The sequence below is a fragment of the Patiria miniata genome, unplaced genomic scaffold, assembly GCF_015706575.1.
Source record: "Patiria miniata isolate m_02_andy unplaced genomic scaffold, ASM1570657v1 HiC_scaffold_17, whole genome shotgun sequence".
Classification (NCBI taxonomy): domain Eukaryota; kingdom Metazoa; phylum Echinodermata; class Asteroidea; order Valvatida; family Asterinidae; genus Patiria; species Patiria miniata.
The window spans coordinates 921209-940593 of NW_024037055.1; the positions used below are offsets into that span (position 1 = coordinate 921209).

Here is a 19385-nt window from a genome sequence, read left to right on the forward strand (position 1 = left end):
AGAGAATTTTGGAGTTGAGGAAGTTTGCCTGAACTCTTGCTAAATTGTACTAAGCACAGGGTGTTTGATGATGATGGAAAGTTAAATATAAGTACAAAGAACACAGCCAATTGGTTTTGTGTGTTACGTGGAGGATTGTCTTCCACTGTGCATAATAAAAATGCCAGTGTTGTAGTCGAGTACTTTTTGCCGAGTACCTACCGGTAGGTTGCCAAGTACAAATACAAGTGCTTGTGCTCTAGAGTACAAAAACAGGTCTCCGAGTAAGAGTAATTGAACGTCCGAGTACGAGTAAGAGTAGGAGTACGAATACTTGAAATTTCCGAATACGGCACTAGGTACACTTGTGCTTGAAGTCTAAAATTTTGTGTACTGTTAATCACTTGTGTTGCAAACTAGGGTTCGTCTTTGTAAGCTTTTTCTAATATTTGAAATTAATTTGTTTTTTAAATCGGCAACAGCAGTCTCAAATCAATTTGTAACTGTATTTTCCAAGGAAATGCTACACAGCTGAGTGAGATACAGACATGAAAGGTTAGGTCAACTGTCATTTAATAAAATTAATCTACAGTGCTATGCATTTAATTTTTATTATTACTATTCATCTTTATCATTCATCATAATTATTATTCTTTGCACAAACAAAGCATACAATTTTGGTACAGAAAAGTGAAAAGTGCCACACAGGCAATACGCAAGCGTAAGCGAACGTTGACGGTACATGTACACATTACAACGTACACATGCAACGTGCATGCAAAAAAAACGGCAGATTCGGTTTCTTGGTGTCTACGCATTTAGTCTGCTTCCCATTCCTAGGCCTCTGTTAAGGCTAGGCCGCTGTGGACCTGCTGCCATTACCAGACTAGGGGCTGTTTTTTCAAACCTCGGCTTTGGATGTGTCTCTTTCTCCATTCATGCAGATTGGCAATGGGACTGGACCCGTATTATAGGACTGAAACCGGGGTTCAGATAACGGCTTTGCTCCAATCACCCAAGTTCTTCTTACGACCATTTTGAGGAACACCTCGGCGTACAAGAGTGTGCAATGATTGGCAATTGCGCCCACATACGGCAAATGGGTCTTGTGCGTAATTGACACGGGCCCAGTCAGACCTATATACAGACCCAGTCATGGCTAGCTGTTAATTGTGTTTGTCCGGATGTGCGTAGAGTAGAGAAAATTTCAATTTCTACGCAACCAACCATTTGAAACTGAAAGTATCAATAAAATAAGGCCGTGGTAACGTAAGTGATATACCTTTTTTTTATCGAGTACGGCTATTCGAGTAAGAGTACTTTGTTTTATCGAGTACTGTTATTAGAGTACTTTGATGATGAGTACAATTTAAACGTGTGTGCGAGTACAAGTACTTTGCTGCTTCAGTGCGAGTAACGTCATATCGAGTACGAGTACTTTGACATTCGAGTATGAGTACGTGTATGAGTACTCAAAAAAAGTACTCGAGTACCGTGTAGGCCTACAAGTACTACAACACTGTAAAGTGCCTCAGCAATCCAAGTATGACAAATCCCTTTTGTTGGGGGCTTTTCTCCATTCACATCAGGTCACCTTGGTATTGTTGACTATGATGCAGTAGAGCTAGGTAATCTACATCGCCAGGTGCTACACTCTGAGGCTGGAATAGGACACTCCAAGTCTACCTCCATCTCATCAAGTGTCTCAAGGTTGGTCTAATAAAGGGCTCATGTAAAGTAATTTTGTTACATTTAACCTTAGGCCAAAAACAAATCTTCGGTTTCTGGTATGGAGCTTGCCCAAAAGCTTTTTTTTTTTTCCCCTACTTTTTGGCGAGCTGCGAAGCAGATGCGAGCCTATGTAATACCAATTTCCGTCCGTCTGTCCGGGCGCCCGTCTGTCCGTCCGCGTTCAGATAAAAATGTTGAAGTTTTTGGTTTTAGTTAACTTGGGAAAAAAATTAAATGCAGTTGTCATGTATCATCTCTATAACTTCAGGTAGGTTCATATCATTGCAGTAAATTTTTATGATTTTATTGAGGAACTTAATTCAAGGAAATGTTAAAGTTTTTAATTGTTACATATACATGTATACTGGTATAACATGTACATGTGTGTATACCGGTATAACATGTACATACATGTACACTATGCATTTTGGGGATGTGCATGAGCTTCTGGTTTGATCTTTTAGTTTATTGGGTTGGAGTAGGGTGGGGTGGGGTGGGTTGGGGGATAGGGTTGGAGTTAGGGTTTGTGTGAATAGGATGAGTAGGGGAGCTAGGATGGGTGGGGCGGGGTGGGGAGAGGGGTTGGAATACTGGGATCGGGTGGGGTGGGGTGGGAACAGGTAGGGAGAGACAGGTAGGAGAGACAGGTAGGGAGAGGATGGGCATGGATGTAGTGGTTGGGTTAGGAGGGGGTTGGGCAGGGGGCGGGATATAGGATCGGAGTAGGGGTTGGGTTGGGGATGTGTAGGGATGGGTAGGGATGGGTTGTTATAGGGGTTGGATAAGGGGAGGGGGCAGTATATAGGGATCAGAGTAGGGGTTGCATGGGGTCAGGTGGGAATGTATGGGTGGGCGGGATATTGGAATTCGAGTAAGGGTTAGGGTGGGGATGTGCAGGGTGGGTAAGGACAGATAGGGGAAGATAGGGTAGGTGGGTGTAGGGGGTTGGGGTGGGGGAGGGTACGGGTCAGGGGAGGGGAAAGGAGATAGGGATTGGAGTTTGGGTGGGTTTGGGATGTGTAGGTGATAGGGTGGGGATGGTTAGGGGAGGATGGGATGGGTGTGGGTAGGGGGTTGGGTGGGGGAGGGGGGGGCGGGTTGGGGATGGGGTAAGGTTTTGGGATAGGGTAAGGTTTGGGGGAGGTGGTGATGGTGCTGTGTCTTCATGTACATGTATACCCATTCTTGTTCTGCATTTGTGGCGACTACACAAGAGTTTTCCCATGGTAATACAAGTATGGGGAGCAGAAGACACTGTTGGGGCTGCAAAAATCCACAACTGGGTCCTAATTACCCTAACAATGGAAAACTCCCCCATAATACAGTGACGGCTAGCCTACGGTATATACACATGTATTTATTAGGTAATCTGTTGACTTTTTATGTTGACATTTAAAAACTGACCCCTACACCTAGGCACATCAACAAGAATCCTGATCCCCTTCCATCATGCCCATCCCCAACCCTACCTTCAGCCTCCCTTCCTGCCTTGGACAGCGAGCCATGGCGGCTTCGCCGTTCTAGTTTTTTCTTCAAATGTCGGCTGATGTTGCAGATGATTATGCTTCAATCCCCTTAAAACTCTCAAAAAATATCCTTCAGGTTGGAGCTTGAGGTGACCTTAATAAGCCCATAATGCTTGAGATTTCTGCACCCACTTACAATCTCAACCAACATGAACATTCTTCGGGAAATTTGGATAGTCAAGACAAAAATCAGAGAAAACAGTAACGTCATACCATACAGCGACATCCGACATCCGACATCGTGCCTGTGCTGCCAGGCAACATACTTTTGCCAGGCTGGTCATTAGTCTGCTCCCTTACATATTGCGCTCAGTGTTGTAGTCGAGACCGGATAGTCCGAGACCGAGACCGAGACCAAGACCAGCCCCTTCAAGGCGGACCGAGACCGAGACCGAAATGGTCCGAGACCGAGACCAAGACCGCTGATAATAAATAACAATAGTCGAAATAAAAAAAACAAGACACGTTATTATAGATGAAAAATGTAACCCTTCTATTCACAAATAATACAGACCAAAATTTTGACCAGTGGCAGTGTTGACAAATTGATACATGACACCTTACTTGAGTAAAAAGTAGTTACACTTAAGAAATATGGGCTTTGACATGTTGTCTGCACCCAATCGTGACAAAAGTAAAAAGTTAAAGGTAGATGTTTCATCTGTTATAGGAACTCGGATCCTGAACTCCAAAGTCTCCCTTTGGGTTCAGCTATGACTTCTAACGGATATTTAAAGATGCAATTTTAATTTTACATTGTGCCTCTTTTTTCCTAAAATAAATATAGGACTTAACTTCTAACAAGACTTGTGTACTTGATTTTAAAAAATGGGAGCTAGAAAATTTTGAATTAATTTTTAAATTTCTGTCATAGAATGTGGACTTGTACATATGTATGTAGACCCACAAGTTGCGAGGTGGTAGCCAGAATGTGCCAGATATGGATTTTTAAAAAAAAATTCTGAACGGGATTTGAATTTTTGAGGAATAATGGGGTACTTCAAAATAAGCAGCGAGTTAGTAATGAACAGTGAGTGGTAACTGGTAAGAGTGTGTGAGTTCAATGCTGGAAAATCAGGTAGAAAAGTTTACTTTTTCTTCAAAATACTGTCCCAAATTAAAGAGAACATTGTGTGGGGTCGAAAATATAACTAATTTGAAGCACCTCATTTATTATCAGAATACAAAATGCAAGTGATTACGCCCACAGGGGTGGGCTAAACTACACAATCCCCGAAAATGGTTGACCCTTATTGCATAAATTGTTACAAGTTCATACTTTGCTTTATGTGCCCAACTCAACAGATAAATGCCGAACTTGCTCCAAATCGTTCAGTGACTGGTACTGCTGCAGCTTTACATGTACTTTGGGGACTTTCCAACGTGCAGTCGAGTCCGGCAAACTGACCACGATATATAACAAGCTTGATCTACGGGCTAGCAAATGTTTTAACTAACAACGGTACTGAACGAAGTGAACGCAAAGTAATTGATCGAGCTGTAAAAGCTACATATTGCCAGTCTCGACCCGAGACCAGCCAAAATATCGAGACCAAAGGGGACCGAGACCGAGACCAAGACCGAGACCACAGCTTCCGAGACCGAGACCGAGACCGAGACCGAGACCAGCACAAAGTGGTCTCGAGACCGGTCTCGAGACCGGTCTCGAGACTGAGACCGGTCTCGAGACCTACAACACTGATTGCGCTGATTAAAAAGTGTAGGTTCCAGATACACGACCATCGCTTCCACACACACGTCTGGCTTCCACACACAAAATCACAAAAATACAACACCGTCTGCAAATGGTGCCCGACTATTCTGTGCAAAATATATGGGAGCCCAGAAAGGCCACATAAAGCTTATACTCGATCGTAACCCCATCTAAAAACACGATATTCAATCATCTTACATTGAAAAAAACTTTTTAATTTTGCGCACCGCTACGGCGACGTGCGCGCATACCAGAAACCGGAGCCTTTTGGGGGGGGGGCTTTATTTTCAATGTTCAATTTGCCCATTTTGAGGGAATTTTGGTGCCTTTTTGGTTTTTGTGCTAATGACAATTTCCATATTCATGAGCAAATGGGTGATGTCATTTTAGGCAGAAATATCAATGTTTCAGCTATTTCAGCAACAAACTTTGCAAAAATTCTGGTTATTTTTTAAATGTTCTTTTATTTGGCGATTCATTGTTGTTTCAGTACATGACAGTAAGCCAGTGAGCATACCTTTCTCATAGATGTTTTCAATCAGCAAATTTAGGGTTGAAAATTTGAACAGAAAATCCCTGAAGTGAGCAGCAGTCTTCTTGAAATGACATCACAGCAAAAACCCTTATTGGTCAGGAAAAGCATGGAAAATTTTAAAATTTAAAAAAGTGCACTTTTCAATAAAATTAACCGAAAATGAATGTCAAATAGTTTTTATACATTTTCAGGAGTAGAAAGTTGCACAAAATATTTTCCCAAGTAAGATTGATGTTACGTCCCTTTAAGGCCCTTACTTTTGATGACCTTTATCATTATGTCACATTTCAATGCATTCAATTACCATATGATCTTAATCCTTGGGAAGTTTGAAGTTGATCTTATCAAAGAAGATATAAAACTTTGTGAGTAGAATACAATTTTGAAAATTAAAAAAATCTTTAAAAATCAGTCGATGAGCATCTTTTTAGACGGATTTTGGCCCTATATATCCATTATAATTTATATTATCATGATGACACTTCAAATTTTGGATATTTGTGACATAGTCTGTTTGCCCACCAAGGTTCATGACGATTGGACCCACATACCAAGTTTCAACCAATGAACCTCGTAGTTCCTTAGATACAGGCCATTGAAAAATGCACCTTTAATATGTCGTCACATGACACGTAAAGATGTCATCACAACATCACTCTTCGGGACACAATTTTGCTATAGGGACTATACCTGTGTTAACTTTGAATGATGTATGACAAAGATGAATGCCAAAAGTGACGCACAGAAAAATTGTTTACAAAGTCTGAGATTTTGGGATAGAAGAAGAAGAAGAGGAAGAAAGAAAAAAAACAAAGCCTTTTTTTTGCAGAAAATCCAACTAGCAAATGCTCTGTGGCTTGGACGAACACATCACCCATTTGCATACATTGTCTACCTACCTACCAAGTTTCATGACGATTTGACAAATTTAAAAATCGCAATAATAATTTCGTTAAACTGAAGTATTAAGTGCAATAGCTTTGACAATTGCAATTATTGTTGATGTGATGAGGACTCACACTTTAAAGCTATAGTCCATCATTTGCAGCCATCCGAAAAGTAACTGGCGTAACTACTGTTGAAAAACAAACTTGGTTGAAAGATAGTAAGGGAACTAAACTCCCTGTGAAATTATTCTTTCTGGGAAGCTGTCATTTTGAAGTAATCAACGAAAGAAGGCATTTCCAACGGTGATTCTTAAGAAGCATGGTAGGAAAATTAAAATTAGTAGTTCGTTTTGTTATTCAGCGCAGCGCGCACAAGTATTGGAACGACGCACATGCGCGCGCGCGGTTGTTATAATTCGTCGGATCAGTGCGCGACGCCGCGTATAGCTGCAATTCAAAACAATTCAAAACATGATTCAGTAACTTTTGATTTGAAATTGAGATCTTAGAATGCTGCTTTTCTCGGAATGTACAGCTGAAGCTTAGCTGAAACTTCATCAGGTTAGTTGCTCAGTATCTTTCATTAGATTTTGAACACTTTTGTTGCTTCAAACGAACAAAATGCACTAATTACAAATGATGGACTATAGCTTTAAGCTTTTGTAAATGTTTATTGACAACATTACAGTAAGTGTCATTTGTAAATTCATTTCAAAATGGTTGTTTCTATAACAGGTTGAATTCCTCAGTGACTTGTGTTCCTTACCATATGCAACTGGACAGTAGCAATGCCATGGATCTTGTTCACAAATATCCTTTTTAAGTATTGAAATATTCATTCAGGGATTTAAACATAATGGCAAACTTTACAGTTCAGTTTCATAAACCCTCCCTCCCTTGCTGGCAATTTCAAAAAGGCCAGCCCAGCAGTCGAAATACATCAAGTGACTGTTTTCAACAGTTGAGTGCTCCCTGCCTTCATTTTACAGGATTGACTGGCTGTGATTGTTATAAAACTTGATTCACCAGTAGCTATGCTTTGACTGTAGGAGATTGATAAGCCAGCTGTTCCTATCAATTACCTGCTTTTGTCTGTGATTGAATTTTACTGTCACAGTACCGGTACAATGTGCCTACAAGAAATATGATCCGACTGTAGGTGACTAGCCTGTGTAAAAGGCATGGCAGGGAAACACGATTGTGGGGTACTCATACAAAGGGAATTTTAAGGAACAATGCTAACCCACTACTCAACCTTAGAAAGACGGAACCCCAGAAGGGAAATTCTATTAAAGAAAAGGGATAAAAGTACCGACCCGTATGTTAAAGTTTTGAAGAAAATGTATAACTTCCACATGCTGTCTTGGATTTGGACTAAACTTGGATGCAGTGAGCATTAGGTGGGAAGAGCATTTTTTGTAAACTTCTCAACCAACAAATTGTGAACCCCCCCCCCCCCCAGCCAAATCCTGCGTGTGCCACGGATAACATTTAATTAAAAACCTGCTGCTTCCAATGTTAAAATACCATAACATGCTTTATAATGTCAAGAATTAATAATATTGCCCTGCCTTCTACTTGGCTACCCTTGATATCATTTTCAGGATATGACTGGTTTCATTTTACTGAAATATCACGTACCTTAAATGTGATGCATGAACAAGGTTAAAAAAGTAGTTTGTGTTCAAAATTCCATAGCTGGAAAAGTACATGAACGATTTGAATGATTCTTTCACTAAATATTTTCAGCCTCGCTCGCTACTAGCGGGTTGCAGACAGCTTTTTCCCGCCTCGCTCATTGCGAGTTTATCTGTTATCCGTTCCGAATACTGACAAATCTTTGCGTGTATACACGTCATCTGACATGAACTGATTAATTTGGCTTTCATAACCTAGATCTGGAAAGCGCTACATGAACAACTTCTATAAAAAAATAGGGGGCTCAATTTGTGTGTCCTTTTAATACTCACCCTGTCTAGTAGAGTGCAAGCAAGGTAGACTATTGCACAGGTCACTCTTGCGATAGTTGACTGCACCAGCAAAACTAGCCTTGGATTACGTAATGGTGCACGGCACTCAATCATGAATATTTTTGAGGAATAGTAATATTTTATTTCTTGCATTATTAGTGGTCTGAATGGGAGATCACCCCAAGAAAGGTCATCGGTAAAATGTTGTACCCCTTTGTGTATTTGTTGGTTGATAAGCTTGTTGGTTGGCTGCATTTTGTTTATTGCATGATTGGGTCATTGGTTGGGTGTTTGGAGTAAAGAAAGGTTAGTGTTATTTGTTGGTTATAAGTAGGTTCGGTCTGTGTAATTGGTCAGTAACTTGGGCCTTTTTTTTTCTAAGAGGAAACTTTTCGATGGAAAGTCAGTAGATTGTTTGGCATTTTTGTAGATTTTATAGTTATTATGTATTGTTCAGTCATTTTCGTCCTTAATACAGTGTGCTTATATATGACATAGTGCTGGACTGCACTGATAATGTAGCAACGCGATACCTGCTAAATGATGCCTGTGTTTTGGCAAGGAAACCACTGGTCTCTGGCAGTGCACTAAGGTTTGAAGGTCAGGTAAGGAAGGCGTGATTCCAGGTGGTTTATAATGCATTGGTAATAGTTTGATAATTCCCAGCTTTTTATTGACATGGGACAGATAAATGATTAGCTCTTAAAATAATTTGTCTATCAAGATGAAGTTGCTTGCCTTGATTTTATGACCATTGAGTGGTCGGGCACAACCTGACCACTGTTTAGATTTGTTCTCATTAATCTTCTTTCTTTCTTTCCTTTTTTTTCCCGGACAATAATTCTTCGTGGGTTTCTCCTAAATGGTATATGGTATGAACTTGTAACTTTCAACATATATCGACCCTGATCCCGAGTGGTGCATAATACTCTGACGTCATGATGACGTCATCGGGTGTCAAATTACAAGCGATTTTTGTGGAAAAGGTGACGATCTTCTCTCACCTGGAACGCTTGAACAAAAAGATCAATTATAGTCCAACCTTGTAATCAGTAATTGTAACCTTGTAATTTTGTCATGTGCGTGAACTCGCTTGACCATTACTTTCGGGTCTACCAGAAGGTCAAAGTTGGGTGAATTCAAAATGAAGGCATCAGCCTGAAATCAAAACAAAACACGATTTCTTCCAAACGGTTTACTGTATGATCATAAAACCTAGTGTGAACTTGAACCATGTTACGAAGATGTTATAAATTCTGTTATGTCATCATGATGTCATCATGTATCAAATTAAGAGCGATTTAAGGGTAAATTTTTACAAAATAGTTTGCGCTGTATCTTTTGACCTAAATAGAGTATTATGTTTGCTTTTTTTTCCTTAGGTTGTAGACTACGCAATTAAAAATATTTCTTGTCCCCGGACACAAAACCACTGGACCTTCACTTCCGGTGTTACAGGAAGTGCAATAAGACCGAATATAACTCAAAAGTGGAAGCATTTTACCACTCCCTTATAGATTATGAAAGTGTTAAGTAAGGAATGCCAGACACAAAAAAAAACAGTGCGATGACGACATCATTCGAAAGGGTGGCCCCTCCCTAGTGGCTCATAAAATAGTGTTTTCTTTCATTAATTTGAAAATCATCCGTTCAACTTTTACCAAATCGCCCCTTGATATTTTTTGATGAACCACAGATAAGTTAGCAAGGTTTCAAATTCTTGACATCAGACTGGAAGTTATTTCAAGGAGAATTTGAAAACGATCATATTTAAAATTTAATTCTATCATTTGATCCATGTCGTATATCTTCGTAGCCCAAATAAATATATCCATTTCAATGTCCACCTATTGCTTCCAAATACTGTGACGTGACTGACGTCATCAAACCAGAAGTTAGGTGTTACGAAAACATACACTTATATTTTCCATATTTTCATATGCTATTTAGCTTCACAATGAACATTTATCCACTCTCAAACATAGGAGAAAACCAAATTTTAAAGATGGGACCTAGGTTTTGCACAATTTTCCTTGTAGTTTATTATATTTTAAAGAGTTAAGGATGCCAATAAACTAATTTAATTTACAAAACATTTTTGAACGATTGGCAGCTAACTATCCAGTCAACCAGAGTACCAGACAGGGTTGGCTGATTTAAATCACTTTGATTTAAATCACTGATTTAAATTGCGATTTAAATCGCGATTTAAATCAAATGATTTTTTAAATAAAAATCACTGATTTAGGCCCCCCCAAAAAAGTCTCCGGTTTCTGGTATGCGCGCGCGTCGCCGTAGCCATGCGCGTCGGCAAAATGAAAAAGTTTTTTTTTCAATAAAAGATGATGTCTCAAAACCGCCAAACTCACTGGTTTGACTGGAATTCTGCTGCTGCACAATTTTAACGTGTTTTTAGATGGGGTTATGATCGAGAATAAGCTTTATGTGGCCTCTCTGGACTCCCATATATTTGCACTAAGTTTAGTCGGGCACCATTTGCAGTCATCAGCCGACATTTGAAGCCAAAAAAAAAAAAAAAACAGGTAAAAAAAAAAAAAAAGCCGCGTCGCCGCACCACTTTTGGGGCAAGCTCCATACCAGAAACCGGAGACTTTTTTTTTTTGGCCTTAAATCTCTTTTTTTTGTAAACATCTTATTTTTGGCAAAATCAATTGATTGAGGGTCATTTTAATCATTTAAATCAACTGATTCCACTTAATTACAAAGTGTAAGATGTTGTTAACACATTCAAACACCCCTACTTCACCACCATTGACTCAATTTAGGTTTTGCATAATTACACAAAATCGTTATTTTGATTAAGTCAAGAGCTGAGTTTAAAAGTTTTTCTTCAAAGCTTTTATTTTTAAAGAGAGCACACTCATGTTTGCTTTAATCATTCCTTGATCTGTGTACAGTAATATTGTGAATCAACTGAGCTCGTGTAGGCAGGCTTACATGAACCATCAAAAGGTGTAATAAAAGTCCATATTGATAGTCTTATTCCTAACGTTTCTCCCTACAAATTTAGATTGAGATTTATTTAAAACCTTTTAAAGATGTAAGGCCTGATTTCTGTTCTCCACCTTCAAACACTGCAAGTTACACAAGGATCAGTGCTGCCGGTTTTGAAATTAGAAGCATTTTAATGAAATCAACATGCCCATGGAGAACTGTTGTATTTTTTGTATACTACAGGTACCATAAATCAAGTTTTCATTCATATCCACACACAACGTATCTCAGCTGTATCAATCAGGCACTGTACCTTTAAAGTGTCTTCAGTATCAATGTACCATTGAACCAATGATGTAGACTACATGTAGAAGAAGTCAAGTGATTTTTTAAATCACTGATTCAATACAATTTTTGTCAAAAGCATTAATTTATTGAGTTTTGTGGATGATGGGTATTATAGGAACCTGTAAACTCCTTTGTGATGGGCGTGAGGGTGCATGGGGAGATTTAGACACATGTTTAGACATATCAATATTTTGAAAGTTAAAAAAAAATTTTTAAATCTGATTTAAATAAAAAAAAGTCTGACTTTTTTTATTTATTTTTTTAAATCAAAAAATCGCCAACCCTGCAACCAGATACATTCTATATTGCCGCTTAGCCAAGATCATTCGGTCATGTGAATCAACACTAGCAAATGCTAGGAAGTTTAAGCAAAAAGTAAAAGCATTGACTTTTGAGTATAAGCTTTAAGGAAAAGCAAATGCTTGAATCCATACAAATAAATGTTTTCTTTTACTGTTCAGCATTCACTAGACAGCATTAACTTTTTACTTGTTAGCTTTTGCTCTTGACAAGAAGTGTTTACTTCATTTCGTATGAATAAAAAGCAGTAAATGCTTCAGATTTCAAGTATTTACTGGTGAGTTTTCAAGGCTGGGTTGGGGCAACCTTGAAAATATAAAGCAAATACTTCTGCGAAAAACTGCTGTATTTATTAATATTAATTGCTTAAAAATTGGTAGTACATGTAAAAGCAAATGCTAGTTTTTATTCATACAACCATTGTTCCATGCAACATATATTGGGGCAGACGCCAGTTTTTAAGTGTTTGTGTAACCTGGGAAAGTGACACATGTTGGAAACTTGCAGTAAAGGATTGCATGTAGCCAAACTAAAATAATCTCAGGATCTTTGAAGGGAAAGGTCACAAGAAACTGGATTAACCCAAACGATCCCCAACCAGCCAAACTCGCAACATCAGGGTTTGTTGGAATCTGTTAGGATGAGTACTGCACAAGTAAACTGACTATGCTTTACGTGGGATTAGGCATACCACAAATACACGGAATCCAACTGTTTATGTGTACAGTTTACCATGGTGTTGGGATTTGCTTGGATGAGGAAGGTTCCTAGGGAGTGGTGAATGAAGACAATATACACAAATCCTTAGATTCAAACAAAAAAAGACCCCAAAACTTTTTTTTAAATTTTTTATTTTTTTTTTACAAAATTTCAAGACTCATAAGAAAGATTTTAAAACAACCGAAGCAAGAACTGAAACCAGGATTGAAATTAAAACTTAAGACCAAATCCAAAATGCAAACTAAAAGACACCCAACGCAGTGGATCTTGAAGTTAAAGCACAAATAAACTCGAAATCAACTTGCTCCAGCAGACAGCACCCAAGCAGTGCAGATACTCCTAACTAGAACTATTTCATACAAAAATCGAAGTGAAAATGCCATGTCAATATGATACCAAAACAATTTTTCCAGCAAAGCATTTTTTTAAAAGTCTTCAAGGTCCCAAATTGGTAAAATGTCTACTGTAATGTAGCCTGAACAAATGTTATAACAATTTGGAGCGTACTTTATTATTTCCCTGAAATTCATCAAGAAATGAGACAAAATGTATATGACTTAAGCAGATTTTGAAACAAGCAATGTGAGTGTGACATTCCTCTTTCTGCAGCTGACTGTGTACAGCTATGAGGGTGGCCCATGCTACCGATGTCTTTATCCTAAACCTCCCCCTCCTGAGACAGTCACAAACTGCTCCTCTGGAGGCGTTCTTGGTGTAGGTAAGTAAAAACTTTTGCACTAGAAATGCAGTTCCATGAAGAAGTGGACAAAGTCCAATTTTTTTTTTAGAAATTTGTTATATCTTCAGAACTACAAGTATTACAACAATAAGTGTGGTATCAAATTAAAGGGGTCAACAAGATCGTTTGTTTGATTGGTGTTACAGTGAGATGATTTTGAATTTTATTTCTCCGAGCTTCGGTTAGGTTCGGCTTCAGAAGTGCATATACATGTATAATGTACATGTCCATGGTACAATGTTTAGGGCTATTCGGATATGTTTAGTTCGGTTTGGCGGTTCGGCTGCAGCACTAGTTTAAGACCGGTTGGAGTCTGGATGGGTGATAATTACCCAAGGCGTAGCCGAGGGTAATTATCAGCACTCCAGACTCCAAACAGTCTTAAACAGAGTGTTTAATACCGACCAAGCACATATTTATTCCCATTCATAAATACCTTTTCGGTAAAAAAACAAAATCTGTTCTGTCCAAAAATCAAAACAAGTCAAAAACTAGACGTTGCCAACCAGTTTGTTCAACAAGTTCACTTCATGATTTATGAACTACCCCTCTGACTATAATATGGAATGTCCCTCTACAACTCTTTACCTTAAAGGATATTGGTGTGCGCGCCCCGCATTCTGCACGATGTCGTGCAAAATGCAGCTGGGCTGGTGCAGTGTGAATTTCGGACTATGAAATACTGATTCACTGGTAGTATTGCGCATGCCTACATGAGGAATGACAATGTTAAAGGCACTAGATTTCAAGGGAGTCCAAATTGCATTTGACACTCGAAAGTGTTTAAGACCAGCCAGCCATGTCTTTATCATCCGTTTAAGATCCGCCACGACACGGGCTCTCAACAAATAGGAATGGGTAAAGTGTATTAGGTATTTATGAATTATAAATAAAACTATAGAACTACAAAATGTCTTATCCTGTATAACCTTTCCAGTCTATATTTGAACAAGAAGTAGCAATGTCACATGTTTAGTTTTCTTGTCTGGTTAAAGTTCCTTGAAAATCCAGAAATGAAATCTACTCTAACCTCTGGGTTTTCATCACAATAACAAGTTGAAATGAAATAAAGGACAGAATGAAATAAAGGACCTTATTCTGACTTAAATTTTTTTTTTAAGAGGTCGTCTAGTAGTTTATTGGTTGTTGAATTATCTTGTTTAGCCCTTGATTGTGTAGCTCAGTCATATATCCTTTTTCAGTGTCTGGTCTCACAGAAATGTCCCTGTGAAATTTAAGGTAAGTACATGTACTGTGTCAGAGTTCCAAGGTTAATTTTACTGAATTTTTACTTCTGATTGGTCTTGATTTTGTCCTTCATGCAGTTCCTGGGATCATTGGATGCTTTCAGGCACTGGAGGCATTGAAAATTGCTCTGGGTATAAGTGGTAGGTTTTCCCTTATTACTCAGAGGTACAGACAACAGTCATTAACTGTTGCAGATCTCATGAGAGATACAAAGTTCAAAAAATAATATTTGGTAAAGAATATTACGAGATACAAATCATAAAAGCTAAAAGCAGTGTTGTAGTCGAGGCCACAACCTCTGTGGCAGATTTTTGAAGGTTTGATACGGTAAAAACTTTAAATTAATTGAAATAGAAAACACATCAAAGTGGGCGGCCTCGAGCCGGCCTTGAGCTGGCCTTGACCTATTCGTCAAGTCCGGAACACTCCAAGGCCAAGGCCGAGGCCTTGCACTCTGAGGCCAAGGCCGAGGCCATGAAAATCGGCCTCGAGGCCGGCCTCGAGACCTCCAACACTGGCTAAAAGACCAACAAAATAGACCGCTTGGACTTTAAGTGTTCTCCTCGAGGAAAGGTTTTGTTCTTTAAAAGTTGAATTTCATGAAAATGAAGTACAAAATGTCCACTGCAGAGGAGCAAAGACCTGTCTTGAGAAGGGCACTGTATGCAGGGAGTCACAGAGCAGTGTTCCAAGAATGACAATAATTGGTGACATACACATCACTGACCATTTTTTTTTAATGATTCCTTCAGTTTCCTTCAGTCAGAAGCTTCTCCTTGTTGATGGATTAGATGGCAGTCTTCGCACCATCAAACTAAGGCCAAAACAGCCAGGCTGTGCTGTCTGTGGCACCCAACCCTCGGTCAAAAATCTCATCGATTATGAACAATTTTGCGGAGCAAGTGCCACAGACAAGGTAAACAAATTGGGGGGGGGGGGGGGGTCATCATGTTGGTGCTAAGGTGAGGATTCTTTTCTTGACCAAGATGCAATCACTGCCGTGGCATATGCATAAACAGTATAGGGTGCTTCCTCACCACTCACAAAGTGACTTATTTTATTCGGAATGCACAAATCTGCACATGCAGTATCTTCCCATGAACGTCAGGTGCCATGGACAATGTGTTCAAGAGTCCCTCCCAGTCATGCCTCCACATTTTCTCTTTGTAGCAGGGTGAGGTGATACATGTAAACAAAGTCTATAAGCCCCTAAGTCCCAGTACTCTGTACTCGTACTCGGGCAGCAGAGTACTGGTACTCGACCTGTCAAAATTGTACTGGATCATCAAAGTACTAGTACTCAAATAGCAGTACTAAAAAAAAATGGTATGGTTTGACTTACCACGGCCTTATTTTATTATCGATACTTTCAATTGGAAATGGCTGATTGGCTTGCAGAGAAGTCAAACTTTCCTGATTTTTTTCTCTGCATGCCCCGACAAACACATTTAACAGCTAGCCGTAAGTGGGTCTGTTTATCCGTCTGAGTAGGCCTGGGCCAAATACGCACAATGAACCATCTGCTGTACGGCCATTTTCGGAAAAAGAAGTACATTGTACTGATACTCGTAATGCAGGTACTTGTACTCGGAAGTATTCATACTCGGAAGTACTCATACTCGGAAGTACTCATACTCGGAGACCTGTACTTGTACTCAGAAGTACAAGTACTCTGTACTAAGTTAGTAAGTTGTGGAATAATTAAGTTTTGATTTATTGGCAGGATGACAAGAATTATCAAAGGGCAGACTGGTACCTGCCCTTATCAGTTTTGATAACATAAGGACCGCAGCCCGTCTAGTTGCAGGTGGATCCTTTTGTACCCTAAATAAAGGGCTTCTTTTTTTTTTGGTGTTGCAGGCGTATGAATTAGAAAACATTTACTCCTTTTGTTAAAAATTAATTACTCAAGGATCAAATTGGTTGGGGAAAAATTGAAGTTGAAGTGTAAGGACCTTACATCTTTGAACATTGATTGACTTGTTTCCCATGGTCTTTTGTATACCTCTATTGGTTGATTCTCCCAATCTTCTTGTTGACAGTGTGTGAGCCTTCATCTTCTCTCTCCTGAAGACAGAATCAGTGTTGACAACTTGTCATCGATACTTCAAGAGGAAAATGTGGTCACGTCATTAGTCTTACTGGATGTCAGACCAGCAGTGGAATTTGAAATCTGCAGACTGCCTCATTTCATCAGTATCCTTTTTTTCATGCAGAGGTCAATGAAGCCGAGTTGTTGAATCAGACTGTTTGGATTTGACAGTTGTTTTTTGAGATGACCATTATTACTTGAGCCCGAGCCAATTAAAGTAGCTTAACATTCAAATATTGAGCTTCTTTAAATGACATATTGATGTTAGTTGAATTAGGAAGCCAAATTCATTCCATAGAGCCTCCGAGTGAAAATACCGTGTAGTTATTTTATGTATTGATCAGTGGCGTAAATCCGTGTTGGCAACTGGAGGAGGGGGGTGGGGAATGACAAAAAATCTTAAAACTGCCCACCTGTGGACATTAAAAAAGTGGGGTGGGGGGGGGGGAGGGGGAGAGGACAGACCACATGACACTAGGGGGCGCTGTTTATTTCCGATATCCTTGTATCAAAACAGTACATTCAAAGCTTCTTTACTGTATGTTCTCCGTTTTTTCATAACTTTAATACATTTGACTGTTGGAGATTATGCCCTTGGTATTTAGGGTGGTATAGGTGAGGAAGGAATCATATGCTATTGTCATAAGCAACTACACTTTATTTTCTGTGCTTAGCAAATTTATGCAACTTCTTGAAATTTGCTTGTAAGCCCAGGCTAACAGAACACCAATCAATGTTGTCAAAGTCTGTCCCTTATCTTTGTCTTATGTGACTGTACATTCCAATCCACATTTTTAGGTGATGAAGGTTTTGCATTTTGATTTCTTCCAGTTTCTTGTACTTCTTAACAATCCTTACAGATATTCCAATCAATGATTTAGGGAAATCAGATTGTGTGGATCTCATCAGAAGAGAGGCTGTCAATAGAGCAGACACTGGGGAGAAAGCACAAGGTACAAGCTCATATGTTGGGAGCTTTGTTTAACCCACTCACAGGACATAGATCCTTATAGGTGAGGGTGGACAGCTAGGAGCGCTCTACTTACATCACCTTGTCTAGTTCCCAGACTTATTTACTTCAAACACAATGTTTCTCGAGTCTGGAGAGTTGAATAGACCTTATAAATTAAGGCCGAGTTAGAAGGCAAACTTTTTGTATTGCTTGGATAGGCATGAGTGAACCTTTCTTTACATTCATTATTGATACATGTAACTTTACAATAACAAAGACTACCCTCTGAGACACCGCAATGCATAAGGTCCATAGTTAAAGAGGTTGTGGAATGCTCGAAGACATTTCTGTCATTTTCGGGTATATGTAGCCTAAGGTGTGATGAAATAAAAATGACTATTGTGTCTGTCATGAAATGAGTACAAAAGGTACTTTTGAGAGCTGTTTTTCAGGTCCTGTTTTGACCGGCGAACGTGCAATTCGTGTAAAAGTCGTCGTTGGGGGCAGCAAACAAAACATAGTAAATCGTGACGTAATAAACAGGACTCCTGATGCAGCGTAGTGTAAACGAGTCCTGTTTATTACGTCACGATTTAGTATGTTTTGTTTGCTGCCCCAACGACGACTTTTACACAAATTGCACGTTCGGTTCGAAACAGGACCTGAAAAACAGCTTTCAAAAGTACCTTTTGTAGTCATTTCATGAGAGACACAATAGTCGTTTTATTTCATCACACCTTAGGCTACATATACCCGAAAAATGACGGAAATGTCTTCAAGCATTCCACAACCTCTTTAAACCCATCGCAACCGTTGAAAACTGGTGTTCAAATGAATTGATGTTTCACTGGCTGACATAAACCCGCCCACACAATTGCCCTGTAACTAATGCTGCAGCTGAAATTTGCCGACCATGGGACTGCCAAACCTAACTGAACTGAACTGAACTGAATTGTTCAGTTCAGCAGCTTGGAAATGTGATTTTAGTGCCACATATTTTTATTTGCTCAAACAAAATGATCAAAACTTGCACCATTAAATATCAGAGTTTCCTTTTAATTTAATAAAAAACTATAGGTTGACAGTACTGACTTCAAATGAAAGGACAGTCAAATCACGTCTATTTACAGTTTTTAAAAACATGTACAAGAGCAACACAATTCGTGTTTCAAGCTGCGTCGGGTGACCATGCATGGCGGATTGAGCGACCACATAAAAGCACTGGCAGCAATTTGAATAAAATCATGCTCAGATGTTATGAATCCAACTATGAATTACTTGAAATAAACAAATGAAAACTGAAAAGTATGTGCACAGAAAAAAACATTCCACTTTCATCCACGACATATTTCACGCCGCATTGTGGTTCACAAGTAGGACAGCTGGTTCCCAGCCCTTTTATCATTCCAGCATCTGTATTTGGCGGGAACCAGTTTACACAGTTGCTATAAGACAACTTGGAGGTCAAAACCTTACGGGTCACATCGTGAAATAATTGTTTACCTAATTTGAAATCTGTTTGGCAATGCTTCATGCTCTCTCAATCATCGATGTAAAAGAAGAAATTCAGAGTGGTAATTTTCTGAGCATTTTTGACATCCAAAGGTTGTTGAGAAGCATTTGGGGTAAGATAAACTATGTAAACAGCTGAATTTTCCTATTAAATGTCACGCTCGAAAGCAGTGGCAG

The 19385-nt window shown here is 39.2% G+C and overlaps 1 protein-coding gene across 4 annotated transcripts in view; it reads left to right on the forward strand.

The window, feature by feature from the left end:
• The window catches only part of LOC119723316 (adenylyltransferase and sulfurtransferase MOCS3-like), a 46337-nt gene that overhangs the window by 22558 nt on the left and 4394 nt on the right, over nucleotides 1-19385 (forward strand). For 3 of the 4 annotated variants that reach the window (XM_038193876.1, XM_038193878.1, XM_038193875.1), the window contains exons 5-12: nucleotides 1569-1689; nucleotides 7108-7182; nucleotides 8830-8947; nucleotides 13275-13383; nucleotides 14730-14792; nucleotides 15405-15568; nucleotides 16695-16848; nucleotides 17605-17697. In XM_038193876.1, the coding sequence (XP_038049804.1) occupies nucleotides 1569-1689; nucleotides 7108-7182; nucleotides 8830-8947; nucleotides 13275-13383; nucleotides 14730-14792; nucleotides 15405-15568; nucleotides 16695-16848; nucleotides 17605-17697 (897 nt within the window). Of the gene's footprint in view, nucleotides 1-1568; nucleotides 1690-7107; nucleotides 7183-8829; nucleotides 8948-13274; nucleotides 13384-14729; nucleotides 14793-15404; nucleotides 15569-16694; nucleotides 16849-17604; nucleotides 17758-19385 lie in introns of all 4 variants that reach the window. The other variant, XM_038193877.1, reaches the window with a different exon arrangement.